At 38.4% G+C, this 15,526-nt stretch overlaps 1 protein-coding gene across 1 annotated transcript; it reads right to left on the minus strand.

The window, feature by feature from the left end:
* Positions 1-500: 500 nt before the first annotated feature.
* Positions 501-15,477, minus strand: LOC114518375 (endothelin-converting enzyme homolog). Its single transcript, XM_028538354.1, has 22 exons — positions 15,101-15,477; positions 12,666-12,862; positions 11,540-11,803; positions 11,160-11,216; positions 10,840-10,968; positions 10,353-10,451; positions 9,832-9,968; positions 9,520-9,742; positions 9,194-9,292; positions 9,025-9,102; positions 8,407-8,510; positions 8,256-8,314; positions 8,099-8,150; positions 7,872-7,939; positions 7,610-7,734; positions 7,095-7,160; positions 6,927-7,022; positions 6,723-6,799; positions 4,767-6,044; positions 1,904-2,122; positions 1,436-1,554; positions 501-1,268 (listed from the first exon to the last, which is right to left on the minus strand). The coding sequence occupies exons 1-19, from the start codon at positions 15,399-15,401 to the stop codon at positions 5,960-5,962; spliced, it is 2,316 nt and encodes a 771-aa protein (XP_028394155.1). The 5' UTR covers positions 15,402-15,477; the 3' UTR covers positions 501-1,268; positions 1,436-1,554; positions 1,904-2,122; positions 4,767-5,959.
* Positions 15,478-15,526: the final 49 nt, after the last annotated feature.

Genomic DNA, 15,526 nt, shown 5'->3' on the forward strand with positions numbered 1-15,526 from the left:
TTTCCAACAATCATAGCAATATAACAGGGCGTATCATCTGTAAAGTATATCAAGACGATTTAGGTAATATCATCATCCAAACAAAACAAGCCAAGTTAATAAATGCCTGACTAATGCGCTAGAAAATTTCTCGAAAAGTATTACAAACTCAGTCTCGAAAAAGCGGTGTAGAAACATCGAGAACTTTTCTTCATTACACAGATAATAGACCGATTTGGTGGCGATGATGTGACCGTTTATACCGAGAATAAAAAAATCTTAATCAGTTTGGTCTAAATCATTCAGGCTTGTGATGATTGCTCTACGAGAACGGGTTCTGTGGATGAAAGGGATTTGGTGAGGCTATCCTTTACATTAATGTGCATTTCATAATTTTCATTATAGTTGATAAGAATCGGAATATAGATAATAGATTATCGATCAGATTATACTGGATTACTAAAAGACTAATGATGATCGTTGAGGGCACATATATATAATTGGTAAAGTGTAAATAGGATTTTTATTGATACTACCACGCTATACATATATTCAAGTAGATAAACACTTCAAATGTAAGTATGCACAAGATAAAGTGCGGGGATAAATTATATTAGCCTAATTTCAGCTGACACCCTGAGGAGTTTTCTGTACCAATTTGACTACAAAATACAAAGCAATATATGCCGTTAAAAAAAGCGACGGGAATCAGCTGATCAAACATAGATAAGCGTGAATCAAGTGGGATTCCACACGCGAGAGTTTCCATTCGTCAACCCTAGCTGTTTGTACAGATCTCACAGGGTACAACAGGGTACTCGTCCCTAGTTCCTCCCTGACCTCCCAGGAACGGGAGTCTCGGTTCCAGTGGGGCGTGTATTACGACAGGAAGGGTGACCTGGACTACAGTAAGAGCACAAAACGTTATAAAATATTACCCTGTGAGACCACGCCCTGATCATTTCAACAAGACTATATAACGATTCCACTTCTGTATTGACGAATTATTTTAACTTAGAAAATATTAACTCTCTATACACGTTATCCGCCATGAAAAAGAACGTCTGTATATCTTTGTGGTAAAGTGGTATCTTTGTAGTCTAGTGCATTGATAATTCTTTCTTGTGATTCTGAACAAATGTTTCGAAAGAGCAAACTTTCGGATTGAGTTTCTTCGTTATTTCAACACTTCGTTCAACTCCTTCTTGGTAGAACTGAAACATGCTTGCCATTTCAACACCAGAGGGATATGGCAGGACGGCGTGGCGTTCTAATGTTTGTTTCGTATCCTATAAAGATTCATATTTAATCAAATTATCAGGCAAATAGTTGGGGATTGTGTGTAATAGGAAATTAGTGTTACACACTATAACACTGGCTGAAACCCCACCCCCCCCCCCCACAAGCCAACAAGACCTGTCCCTACACTTAAACTATATTGGTTTATTTACAGTACCTTAAACACTAGTGGAGAGAGATGTTTACTCAAGATGTCACAGTACTCCTGGACAGTGTGTATTCCACCTGCAAGACCCAGAACATTTTGTGCGTATGTCTCCGGATCATCTAAAATAGCTGTGAAGAAACAAATGGACATGCTTGAATGTGACCTCATGAGAATTCATCAGAATTTACATTCTTGGGCAAACTTCAAGTTAACCTTAGCCTGCACACGGTATTTACGGAATTGATTGCTGATATGATGATATGGAAGCAAAATAATGAGGAACCACTGTTTACTCGGCCTTCGTCTTAGCTTGAACCGCGAGGTAAGTCCCCCTCCCCCTTTTGACGCTTTTGGCTTATATTTTAAACAATACCAACTGTACCAGTTTCTGACAGATATTCCTGCATAAATCAACCGAACAGGCCGTGAAACTCCCAATGGTCTCTTAGGTTTAAAGTAAGCTAGCTGTATACTTACTCACGACGCATCTTCCCACATCGCGGACATCAATCCCCGGTAGGGGAACGTTCCCCATGGGAATCGCGACCAATCTGTTGCCATCAGAATCAATCATAGGCTTGCTGGCGGTGAGGAAATTGTTAAAATAAAAAGGCATACGAATAATAGTCCAGTCCATTGTCGATGGCACAGTTTGTTGTATGTATTCCTCGATTCTACCTTTGGCATCGAAGTGAGCTGAAAGGATATCATTTTTAGGTCAGGCTCGGTTTTTATACCAAGTTCAAAAAATAATGTGCTTATAGAGGAACTTGGGTATTTCGTCGAAGATTTAGTTCAAAGATTGAGTCATTCAACCAGTCAGTCACTTGACTAACTTGACTCTGTTTAACGACGTATTCTCGCTGTATCCCCCGGAAAAAGTGTGACCCAAAGCAATGTTCATCTAATTGGAACATACATTGCTGGGGTGTTATCGATACGGTCAACAAAACCACGCAAAATCAATCCATAACATCCATATACTGGGTCTCTGTTACTCTGCATGACCTGCCATTATAATAATGTATTGCATGCTTTATATATAATAAATTACCCATTATTATCTGGGTTTTTGAATTATCTGATCGGGGTAAATTGAGCATGCTGTCTATATTAGACTGAAAACTCGAGTAACACAACTTTGCAATCCGTAAATTTCTGATCACTTCCAATTAAATCAAAGGCTTGCATGTGAACTGAGAAATTTTCCGAAACAAATCAGTTCTATAGAATCGAACAGTTTAATTTTAACCAAACCGTGAAAAACAAACTTCAAAGGCGTAAATACTAATCTTTGACATAAAAAAGTGTATAACCACTTAAAGTGAAGCTAAATCCTGACTACAATTGGAGTATGAAGCGGCATTTTTTTAAATTCCAAAAAAAACATTTGACGTTGTGTTTATTATACTTTGTTTCAGGACATTAAAGTTTATTGAATGTAGTCTTAGAGAGAACACGCGAACATGCTTAAGGGGATTAAGGAACGTCAAACGGTGTTTCGTCCATTGGCCATTCGTACCAAAAAAGGACAACGGGCCATTTTTTTTCTCGTGCAATATACAACTCGCCTGAGTAGGCTATCAGAAACGGAGATGTTTTAGGTTGCCATGGATGAAATTATACACAAAAACGTTTATTGACAAATAAAGAAATCTTTCTGTACATTGCCACTGTGGCGGGAAAATTCTGGGGCGTCGTTATACTTCTAGTCTTCCCTGCTAAATTCCACACATATTTTAAAAGGTCTCTTCCATGACGAAATAAACAAAACACAAGAGATTTCAGTGTTCTCGTGTCTGTTCCAGGCTTCTTTCTCCCAAAGAAGGGTAGACAGATAACAGGTATACTCAATGCAAATCCAATATCACCCTTCACAGCAAGACATCCAGCCTACCCGTCGAGACAAACATCGTGCTTTTGTCATGAAAATACAACCTGAGAAGAACTTTCTAAACGTATAATCACTAGTTAAATTGCTTGTTGGTTTTGTTGGCGGGAAATTAAACACTTTGAAGACAAGAATCTAATTTTAGGATCGTTAAATTGAGCGGTTCGCGTGAGCGAATTGAAAGAGTCTTTTTATAAACGTCTCTGCAAAAATGAATAATTTATCTATCGCGATGTAATTATCATGACATATCATGCACACGAAATGAACAATGCGAGAATATTCACTAAAACTAATCAAAATAAGTTGACAAAGCTTATTTGGTTGTAGTATACAGATAAAACATCACATATTTTCAGCAAAAAATTGTTTCATTTGTTACACTGAAACTGTATTTTGAGGAGGACTGGTATACACAGAAATAGTTTCAAAGCAATTTCCTGCCATTCACAGTTAAATTTGCAACAAAGAAAGTTTTATTTGAAAGTATAAATTAAAGCATGTATTTGTCTGAAATTTGCATATAAACTACCCGAAAAAATATTTTACTGTCATTTGTATATTAGGTGCCCGAAAACGATCTAGTTTGTATCGAAAGACTATAGTGACAAGTGATAGCTTTTCTCTTGCCAAGAAAAAGAGATGAAAGAGCTATTATACGAAATGAAAGAATTGATTCGTGGAATAGCGAAGAGTGCACAAGGCACGCTTTATATTGTTTTTATAATCGATATGCAGGAATGTCGAGTTTCGTTATCAAAACATAATAAAAACGATCACAATACTTATGATAAAATCACCGGGAAAATTTTAATGATTTTTTGGGGGATAAAATCCAAGCATGTTATGAAAAATTTTATCATCAACAATCCAAAAAAAAACAGGACCCGAGGGTTCAGAGGTTCAATGAAAATTGTCGCTAAAAATACATGGAATGGCGATAAGAAATGATATATATTTCATGCACCGTTGTCTAGAAAACTTATATCTGATTCTCTCAACCTAACTCTTCTAGTAGAAACCTTTTACTTCCCATATTGTTTCATCTTAATTAAACTATGTAGCAAAAACCGTTTTCTCGGAGATACAACCGTTTCTTATAATACATTCGCGTGGCAAACTATTTGAACCACTGCATTCACCTTAAACCAGTCATGCAAGGATTTCAGCAAACACAGCGGATTGGATAATGTTAATACTCAACAATGCTTCCAATTGCCATCTTATTTGAACAACATTTAAACAAAGTTTGCGGAGAGCTTAGAGGCACTTAGCACTGGCTATCATTATAAGCCTTTTGACAGAAAAACTGTCGTGCCTCTTTGATCGAATCGAGTTGGCATGCATGATGTTTCTCACGGACGTGACCGGTACGATATTCACCAAATTTAAAAATATTTTGATAAACATTCCCAGTACATATCGACAATTATATAAATATATACTTACGGCATTCATAACCACGAAGTTTCTGGACATTTTCCTGACCACTAAAGACAAGATGTTTGACTCCTTCTTCAATGCAGGCATCAACAGCATTCTTCCCTTGTTGAAATTCACGCTTCCCATCGCGATGTTCCCAAAAATTCGTGACGAGAAACACAGCGTAGGCCTCCTTAACTGCCGCCTTGCAAGCGTCTAGGCTATCGAGGTTAGCTCGCGCTAATTCTGCACCTTTCCCCCGAAGCATCAACGCTTTTCTGTTGTCCGTCGACTTTGCGACGGCGCGAATGCGGTATTTTCCATGTTCCAGCAATGCGTTAACGACGCTGAAACCCTGGGCGCCCGTACCGCTGAAAACGACAACAGTTTTGCGAGGCATTTTGAAAAGTTGTTGGCGAAAGTTCGAACTCTTTGTCACGATAAAACTTCGTTGGTGGTAGAGTTAAAGATGTATTTGAATATGTTAAAATAATAGCGACGGGTTATATATTGTCTTATTGATGTATATAATTACATGCAAAATGTTGAAGTGGCAAAATATCGCAAGTAATTTATGCACGCCCACTTAATCAATGGAGTACTTCACCCCCATACAGAGCCGCAAATTTCCGTGAGATAAGAGCGACGGATCTCAAAAGGTTGGCTGGATAGCGGAATTTGCTAAAAGTGGGGTATATAATTATGCTCAACTAATGTGCTCATTACCTTGTGCATGTTTACCCGCATATCGTAATCACGAATACAATGCACTTCATATTTGATATTTCACCTCCAACCACGGTTAACAGAACTTACAAATATATTCATCCGCAATTTGTTAAAATTCAGCTTCTACAAATCTCAGATTATTACTACATTTGAAAAAAGACTAAAAACAGCCTTGAAACACGGTATTCATTTGGATCTAACTATCGTGAACTTATAAAGGCTATTCCTAGCTATATTCACCCATGCACGTGTCGTCTAGTGTTAAACTATGTCCTTAGACAAATCTGTCTAAGACATAGTTTAGCGACAATCACTTTTTAAACATTTACATCAGTATGTTGTGTTGTGATAAAATTTGATTAAAAAATGTTCACGTTTGAAAGTAAAAGCAAAACATGTCGAAATGTTTAAGATGCTTGATGTGATTAAGTTTAATAAAAATAAAATTCACTTGCGAGCCACAGCTCAAGAACGCGATGCAGATACCAATACTACCATACACTACATATTTCCGTCGGTTTCTTACAACCAAACGTTTTGCTGAACTCTGGGAAATTAGAAATTGGAACCCGAACCCTGAAGAATAAAGAGAATAAGGCTTGCAAATGAAAGGTAGATTCTTATCAACGGTAAAAAGTTTCACGTTTAAAACGATTAAAAAGTTTTGGAAGGAAATCATGAAATTTGTTTAACGGTCTTCCGGATAATAGGTGAATGATCGTTGATCCTAGGTGAATGATCATTGATCCTAGGCGAATGATCATTGATCCTAGGGGAATGATCGTTGATCCTAGGCGACTGATCAGAGATCTTAGGTGAATGATCATTGATCCTAGGTGAATGATCATTGATCCTAGGCGAATGATCATTGATCTTAGGTGAATGATCATTGATCCTAGGTGAATGATCATTGATCCTAGGTGAATGATTATTGATCCTAGGTGAATGATCATTGATTCTAGGTGAATGATCAGTAATCTTAAGTGAATGATCATTGATTCTAGGTGAATGATCATTGATCCTAAGTGGATAATGATTGAATGATCATTTCGATCATAGGTGAATGATCATTGATTCTAGGTGAATGATCAGTATCTTAGGCGAATGATCAGAGATCTTTGGTGAATGATCATTGATTCTAGGTGAATGATCATTGATTCTAGGTGAATGATCATTGATTCTAGGTGAATAATGATTGAATGATCATTTAGGATCACAGCAGGTTAAAATGCAGGATCTTTGATGAACACTTACCTAGCTGGGTTCAGAGAGTGAGTGTCGGACTGTAAAAGATGTGAAATAGCTTCCTCTCGATATTTTGCACACCACGCCTAAAAGGTGAAAAAATTCCCAGAATAAAAAAAGATTCAGTACTCCGTACACTTTACAACAACTTAAGGACCTTAATTTCGATCTGTGGTTAAGTATAATAATAATAATCAACTTTATCTCGTATACCTGTGCAAAACCGATGAAGAACAGTTGATCATTGTTAAAATCGAGTCCAGGTAGTTTATCTTCTTCGCCATTCGCCTCACGCCACTTTTGATACGCCTTTGAAATGGAAACGACTGGTATATCAGAGAGCATCATGATTACAAAATGCAAAGAATTGGAAAAACTTACTCGATATGAATATTTGAGACCACCGTTATCCGCTATGTTTTCAGGTAGCGTCTTAAGGCCGTCTAACTACGAATGTGGAAAAAGAAAAAAAGCTTGTTAGGTTTGACCAAGGCCGATAGTCTGCCACTCTATATCTTTCTCCTAGTCGCTTGTCCACGCATATGCAAGCACGGTGATTCGGAAGACGATTGGGATTGAAGATGGATGAGCGAGGTGGGTGTGCTCTTCTGTCAACGCTGACCAACATCGGCTAATACAGGTGGTATACTTTGACCAGCCTTCCAAAGTGCGCGGGCAACTTGTCTAACAGGCTCCCCCGAACAGAGGTAGTTAGGATAGGAAGTGCATGGCGTAGCCAGCCTGACGATTTTATATCGTTATGGAAATTTAGAGTTATTATAATCATTCGACACCAAAATATTAGCACAGCGGGACAAATCGTCAGGCTGACTACGCTACTAAGGATAGGTGAAGTGTGATGGGTTTTTTTGGAGGGGGAAGCATTCAATACTAACCTTCCTTCCATAGACGTATGTGTTGTTGTATTGTTTCAACATGCAATTGGATCGTTGTTGATAATTCTGGTGAGATTCCGGGGTCCACCAGGACCTCAGATTTCCCTTCTCGTCAAACTGACTACCTGGTTCAACCCCCCGGAATAAAAAAGAAATTAAATGTCTTGCAACGAGTCATACAGCATCACCACGTTTAACATAAGGCAATTAAGAGTAGCCGCTGAAAATTGTGCATTCTTTCACGTTCTCGAACAGAACTTACCTGAAGTATCAAATCCATGTGTGATTTCATGGCCAATGATTACTCCAACAGCACCGTAATTCAACGCCCTTAAAATGATTCAAGATACGATTCAAAGAAAAGATCTACACATTTGCTTTGTGAACTGAGGAAACTCCTTGTCGACAAATTAGTTAACAATCAAATTCGTAATTGTAAACGGAATTTTGAATTCCTTGCAACTGTACGAAGTAGAAGTCTCCTCTTACTTCAATCTTTCGCTTCCGTAGAAAGGTTCCTTTAGCATTCCGGTCAAAACCGCTGTGAAAAAAAACAGTTGAGATATATACAAACATCACACAAATCCCTTATATATGAATTATGTAATACGAATTATAAATAAGTATTAATAAGTATTTTTCTCACTTATTTTGTTAGATTGAGGATCATAAAAGGCATTCACACCGACTGGAGGTTGAGGAAATCTGTAAAGAATCACAGAAAATATCTTCAGAGGATTCCCAGCTATCCATGTGGTTGTGAATAACAATTCTAGCGCAAAAGTAACGTAACACACCTTCTGTCGTCAGGCGCTTGGTCAAGTCCTTTAATTCCTAACACAACTTTGGCTTTGTCGATATCCAGTTTATTTTGAAAGAGATCATAGGGATTCACCGGGAACTATATTTAAAAATGCAACATGTATATTATACTTTAAGGCTTAAGGCCTCTTCAAACAGAGCCATTAATACATACTGCCAAAAGAATGAACGGCGGAAAAATATATGTCTTGCAAGCACAAAAGATTTGAAGCTTGCACACAGTTTTTACGAATCGTCTGAATTAATAATTTTGTGAGCTGTCAGAGGTGCATTATGAACTGTCAAAAGATTGCAGAATGCGTATATTCAAAAGAATAGTTGAACTTTTTAAAGTTATTCATGGATTTTCTCTTTGATAGCGATACAGAAATAGACAATTGTGAACCAGTGATTAGATTTTCGGTTTGAAACTTCATAAATACCCGTTTCGACGGTGTTCATAAGAATATTCCAAAAAAACAACTAGGATCAATTCTATTCGAGAAACCTGGATTTCTTGGTGCAGCCTCTATTCATAACTCCAGTTACAGGAAAGATCTGGGGCCTCGCAGGGGAATTGGGATAAGGACATGAGGTTTTTGGTTCAAACATACCGTCTCATACATACTGTTCAAATATGTTTTATTCTTTATAAATAGAGGATAACCAACACTCTCCTTCATAGCGAGTAACTATAAACAAGGAATATTTCAAATGCTTTCGCAAATGTAGTGAAAACCAGTTACTAAAATTTGTTTTGCACATGACTAAAGAGTAACTCACTTTGATACGAGCTTGGTTGCGAGTTGAGTTGTCCATCCAATCTTGCTCTTCTAATCCTTTGATAAACTGCTTTCTTATCTCATAGAACATGTCGGCAGCCTGACATTTGATAAAAAGAATAACCACTTATATCACTATCTTTTCCACGAACAGTCGTGATTGTCAGTAGAGGTACGAGACGTGGGGGCAAGGAGGGAGGCCACCTTCCCCCCAACTAAGAACTGAGGTATTTGGAAAGATAGCTATGGTATATATTTGGGCGAAATAGAATAACATTTGTTCTAATGTTGCAATTATGGTCGGTTAGATATACTATGCATGCTAACCCTATTTCTAGCCATCTCAGAGAGAAACCTATCGGCATATAGCGATGTTGTGGCGTATTCGAAATTGGTGTTTGTTAGTTCCCCGCATCCTTTCCATCTCGGTGGAGGAGTCTCTATCCCAGAGGAAATCGCGTTCAACTCATTCTCAGCCTCTCTGAATTCCTTTGGCATTGAAAATATCATGTTTTTTACAACACACCAAATGATTTCGTTGGCCATTTTGCTACAAAGGAAAGAACAACCAGGTTAGACACGGTCAACTCCTAAACCACACCAATGCCACACACAATTTGTCGATATATATGACTGTACCTCTTAGGAGTGTGCGTCGTCATGATAGCGATAACCGTTTTAACATTCTTAGGCAAAGCAACCATTAATTTTTCGTCTTCACCGACCGACTTTCCAGCGACGCTGAGCGCTTCATTAATGTAAGTCGTCCAGTTGAACTATAAGCAGTCAGTTGCATTACCATCTAAGCTGTATAATAGGCTATCCATTGACAGTTGTTCTTTGTATATACCCAAAGGTGCCATGCACGAAAGCATATGCATTGAGTGAAATTGTGGATGTGGTTTCGAATAGAATGATTAGTCAATTTAGGGGGCACGTTGCGTGGGGTTTGCCGGGCATTCACGTCAGCCAATAGAATTGTAGCAGCCACAGGTACAAGAGACTACAATTTCATTGGCTAAGCCACGGCCAAAGTAGGCATAGGGGGGAGGGGGGGGGTTGGAAAATCAGGGACATAGTCGGAGACTTTTAGCAATCTGGACGTCCGAATTTCAAAAACATATTTCTTTTTGCAATTTTACCTGTAATTCAACACCTACCTTGTACTCAGTGAGATTATTCAATTCTCCCAGGGTCATTTCTTGAACGGCTTTGTAATAGCCTTCAACGGCCGCTGTCTCCTGAAGATTGCCTTTGGACTAGAAGCAAAAAAGTCAGTTTGAAAGGAATTCATATACAACTAACTATGTTGACTAACAAATATTATAAGAAAATCAAACACCACTATATTTTAGTGTTATGTTAACAATTAAACAACTAAACAAGCACTAGACGGAAAAAACCCTCACGAAAACGAATCCATAATTTAGGGTAGCAGTCTTGCGTTGAAAGCGACTCTAAAGACCAGTTTACACTTGCAAATTCAGGTGTGATTTTATGTGCGATTAGTTCTTTTGGTATATGTGAACGAGTAATAAGTTACGTATGCTCTGATACGTATAAGAGCTCTTATTTGGCTTCCACATTGCTATATCCAGTGAAATATATGATTAGTGAACCAAACAAGCGTAATACTAAACTACTCACCAAGACAAAACTGGCCTCCAACAAGAAGAGTTCATCAACAACGCTTTTCAAGACTGTCTCATTTTTTATTCCAAGCAGTGTAAACACCGTGGTCATATATTTCTTGTATCCAGCTATAAGCCGTGCTTGCTAGAATATAAAAGAAGTATATATGACATCATCAAAGTACATTATCAGCTGGCTCCAGGACAGATCACTCGACTGTAACCCAGTTTTTAAGTTTTATTAGTTATAGCCATAAACTTTTACGACCTCTTCGAGAGGGCCAGGTTAATCTGCCACTGTTGAAATGAGATTGGAAGACATGCATGGTTACCGACCTGAGTAGCACTAGACAACTTTTCCTCAAACCCCAAACCACTGATCCCACCGCCCACCTGAAAACATACAATTTTAGTTAGATAAACGTGTGAGAAAAATCCCTAATGAAACCCCACTGAATTCGATACCGAGTTCGCATCATTATGATATCATAATTATGCATATTTATGTAAGTATATTTTGTTATATTGCATGTTGTCACATGGAATGATTACAAGTACGGCATGTCTAAATTGCCATAAATATACGAGCGAGGTTAAGATTTGACCCACCCTACCAATCCCTCGGACCATCTCAGGAAACACGAACCAATCACATGCGATAATTCTATCAGATTAACCAATCTCGAGTACAATAGGCCAAAGATATCGCTACTTACACCAATCATACGACGTGATCTATCCCACAACGATTGCGTTATATCAAGTGAGACAAACACTCCAAGCCCGAGCTCGCCCATCAATCGTCCCAAAGTACGCTCCAGGTTCCAATCGGAAGCATTCCAGTTGTTATCCAATAACGGACTGGATCCATATTTCTTGATCAAGTCGTTAATAGGGGTCAGTCCTGCTTTTTCGATATGTGTCAGGTTGACACAAGAACTGTAATAATCAAACGCTTTTGATACGGCTGAGTTTGGAAACTATAACGTAAGGATAGAATCAGTCTTGACGGCGATGAGGAGGCAAATAACAAACTAAAACTACAACCAAAAACACTAACAACGATGAAAAAACAATAACCGTCACAACAACAGTCAAAACTGTCAACCACAACAAGCAACAACTGTCAACCACAACAAGCAACAACTGTCTACAACAACCGTCAGAACTTCACTGAACAACAGTCACAACCGTCAACCACAACAATGCAACAACAGTCAACAACAGTCAACAACAGTCAACAACAACAACCACAACTGTCAACCACAACAAGCAACAACTGTCTACAACAACCGTCAGAACTTCACTGAACAACAGTCACAGCCGTCAACCACAACAATGCAACAACAGCCGACAACAGTCAACAACAACAGCCACAGTTGTTTACAACAACAGTCACAACTGTCAACCACAACAGTCAACAACAGTCAACAGAAACAGCCACAGTTGTTTACAACAACAGTCACAACTGTCAACCACAACAAGCAACAACAGTCAACACCAGCAGCCACAACTGTTTACAACAACAGTCACAACTGTCAACCACAACAGTCAACAGCAACAGCCACAGTTGTTTACAACAACAGTCACAACTGTCAACCACAACAAGCAACAACAAGCAACAACAGTCAACAACAAGCAACAACAGTCAACAACAAGCAACAACAGTCAACAACAACAGTCACAACTGTCAACCACAACAAGCAACAACAAGCAACAACAGTCAACAACAGCAGCCACAACTGTTTACAACAACATTCACAACTGTCAACCACAACAAGCAACAAAAGCGGAAGGGGAACTAAAAAAGTCACAACGAAAACAGCTACATAAGTTGGCTACCTTTGAATGGTTTTTCTTTAAGCCCTCGTCCTCCAGTAACCTTCTTAGGTTGTTCTGCACAGCCTCCCCAACAAAGTTGAAGGAGTTCAGAGTTGCTTTGTCGTCCGCGATATAGTTCTTTCTGACAAACCCACCACAACTGTATTGATAAAAATCATCGCAAGGACTCACGGAGAAGTCAAGTTTCTGAAGGATGTCTAAACAAAAATACGAATGTCGTACAAGAATCGGGAATACAGGTAAAAAATCATGAATTGGCCAAAGGAAAATGTCTGCATGTCAAGAATGTTCCCTCCAACGAAATGCCACTCTCTACCTTCTTAACTCCAGAGGCCGCCTGTTCTATAGTTACTGATAGGATTAGCCATGGAACGTGTGCTTTGGAGATAACTACCTGGGGCCAGTTGTCCAAAGCTAGGTTAGCGCTAACCCTGGGATAAATTTTAATCCACTGTTTTGGTTTAAGTGCTTCTGAGCCGCAGTTCGTTTTAATATCTTTACAAAATACGGCTTTTGTCAGTTCAGAAAATATTTACGGAAAATATTATTTCAAAGCGTGGGAAAAAGGTCACATGTCTTGAAAACATGAAAATGAAATGAAATAAGGATCAATATTTTAAAATCGTAATTGACAATTTGGCATTCGAGTGATTTGAATACAACGCAGTAACCCAATTTCGTCACTGGCCAAAATAGTCTGTAATCATTTAAGACTCACGGCCCTCACTCAATCACTGATTGAAAGCTACTAAAACCCATCTATACGTTCTTCAGAGAAATCCACGGTATTCACCTATCGCCCTTGTCTTCTTTTGCAACTTTGCGGCAACGCTATTTCGCAACTTTGCGGCAACGCTATTTAATTATTATATTGAATTTTAATTATCGGTTTCTGGCATGTTTTAATTACGCAAAGCCAGTGAAAAATCTTTTCAGTTTAAAAGAGTGCAACGTACAAACCATGGAGTTTCTCAATCATGCAATAGTCAATTGAAGAAGTGGGATGGGATGCGGCAAAGGAAGAGATAAATGGGACTATGAAATATATGACCTCACTCAAGTCAAATCAAATAAAATCGACATTTGACTTTTAATATTTAATGGCTTTCACTATGAAATTATTTGAGCACGACCTTTTAGAAAAATTACTTATGATTTTTTGTGAATATTTTTTGTGCAAACAATTTGTGCAAATAATTAAACAATTTAAACATTCAATTTTAATACATGGATCTTTCATCTCTGCCGACATTTTTGAGATACACTATTCTGATCCTCACGGGGGTGGCTGAAGTGCAGAATGTCCAGAATCAGAAACTCTGCCCAACTTGTAGCCTTTTCGACTCTAATCCTCCCACTTGTGCGCCTAATGTTGATGTAGAACTCATCACAATCAAAAAGCCTATTAGACTATCTTCAAATTGCCGGAATTCGAGTACAGCGATATAAACAAAATGATTATCGTAATTATTACGACACCTTTTTATAGCCCTACGGCCAGTACCTCACATGACGTCTATATCGTAGGCTATACCCCACCAGTCATACGTCTAAATTTAACCTGATATATTATACTAAGACGAATTTTTAGCAAAATAGTCTAATTTGAGATCCAAGTCCCAACATGAATTTTGCTAATGTTCACGTCATGACAACAATGTCTTGACAGAGCATTGTTCTCGTTTAAATATTGTTAAAATCTTCATTGAAGGCAAATGTCTACGGCATGTGTCAAATGTCTTATATACTCACTACACTCTGTCTATAGAAACCACTGAACGTTCAGATAAAGTGAGAACCGCGCAGATGAACCGCAATCTTTTTTATTGAGGGTTTGTCAACAGTACCGTACCAGTCTCAGCTGTGAGAGAGTAGAATAATTTTACGTATGAATAACAAGCCGTATATGCCGCAAGCAATCAATATTCACTATTGACGTAAGGCAGGTTCATAAACATACAGTGCAGCCTATCTTACATATGACTTATCAATCTTATTTCAATTATGTGCGTTAACCTAAGATGAGACGCAAGATATTAATCTCCCATCAAATCTTGTTGAAATATTGAAAATTTATTGAAGGGCGAAAATACCCAGGGACTGAGATGTACAGAAGGATACACTGACAGTAACGTACAGTATATAGAGAGAAAATTTCACTGCCGATGAAGATTGATTATTTTTACCGCATGTGGTGAATCGTGATGCGACGTTAACGATGTCATTATCTTAACGAGAGTCGCGATATTTTTTCACCTTTCTTCGCTCGCACACAAATGAAACACATTTGTGATTGAATATAATCGTTAATTCAGACTCTAACAGAAAACATGTCGGTCCTCCGAAGTTTGATGTTAGAGGCTGCTCTGATAATGATTAAGTATTAATTCAAACAGGCGTCACAACAACGCTTAATACTGTATTAAGCCGCCTACCTCCTGCACTTATTACACAAGACGTATCTTCGCAAGATTGTGTTGGAGCCTGTGTTGGACTCGCCGTCGAAGTGGTTTTATTTTTCCCGCCTTGTCCTCCCTTTTCCCCGATATTCGCTGCATCACTGTCGTCATCTTTTTCGTTCACGTAGAGGACAACGAACACGATTGTCAACACAACGAATATTATGAGCAGAACAGCAAGGATCAGCCTAATTTTTGACGCCTGACGAGTCGCCGTGACTAAGTTAGTCGTGGATGAACCGCTCTGACCAATTTCCATCTGTCCCGAACTGCCCATAGTCACAAAATACCACGGAAAATGTGATATGCACGAGCCTTGAAAAATTTGTTCAGCTTGTGGGCGGAGTACAGAATTTAGCCGAAAACGACGTAATTAAATTTAAAATAATAATATTATTATAA

Source organism: Dendronephthya gigantea, unplaced genomic scaffold (genome assembly GCF_004324835.1).
Source record: "Dendronephthya gigantea isolate DGI-Jeju-01 unplaced genomic scaffold, DenGig_1.0 000010F, whole genome shotgun sequence".
Classification (NCBI taxonomy): Eukaryota; Metazoa; Cnidaria; class Anthozoa; order Malacalcyonacea; family Nephtheidae; genus Dendronephthya; species Dendronephthya gigantea.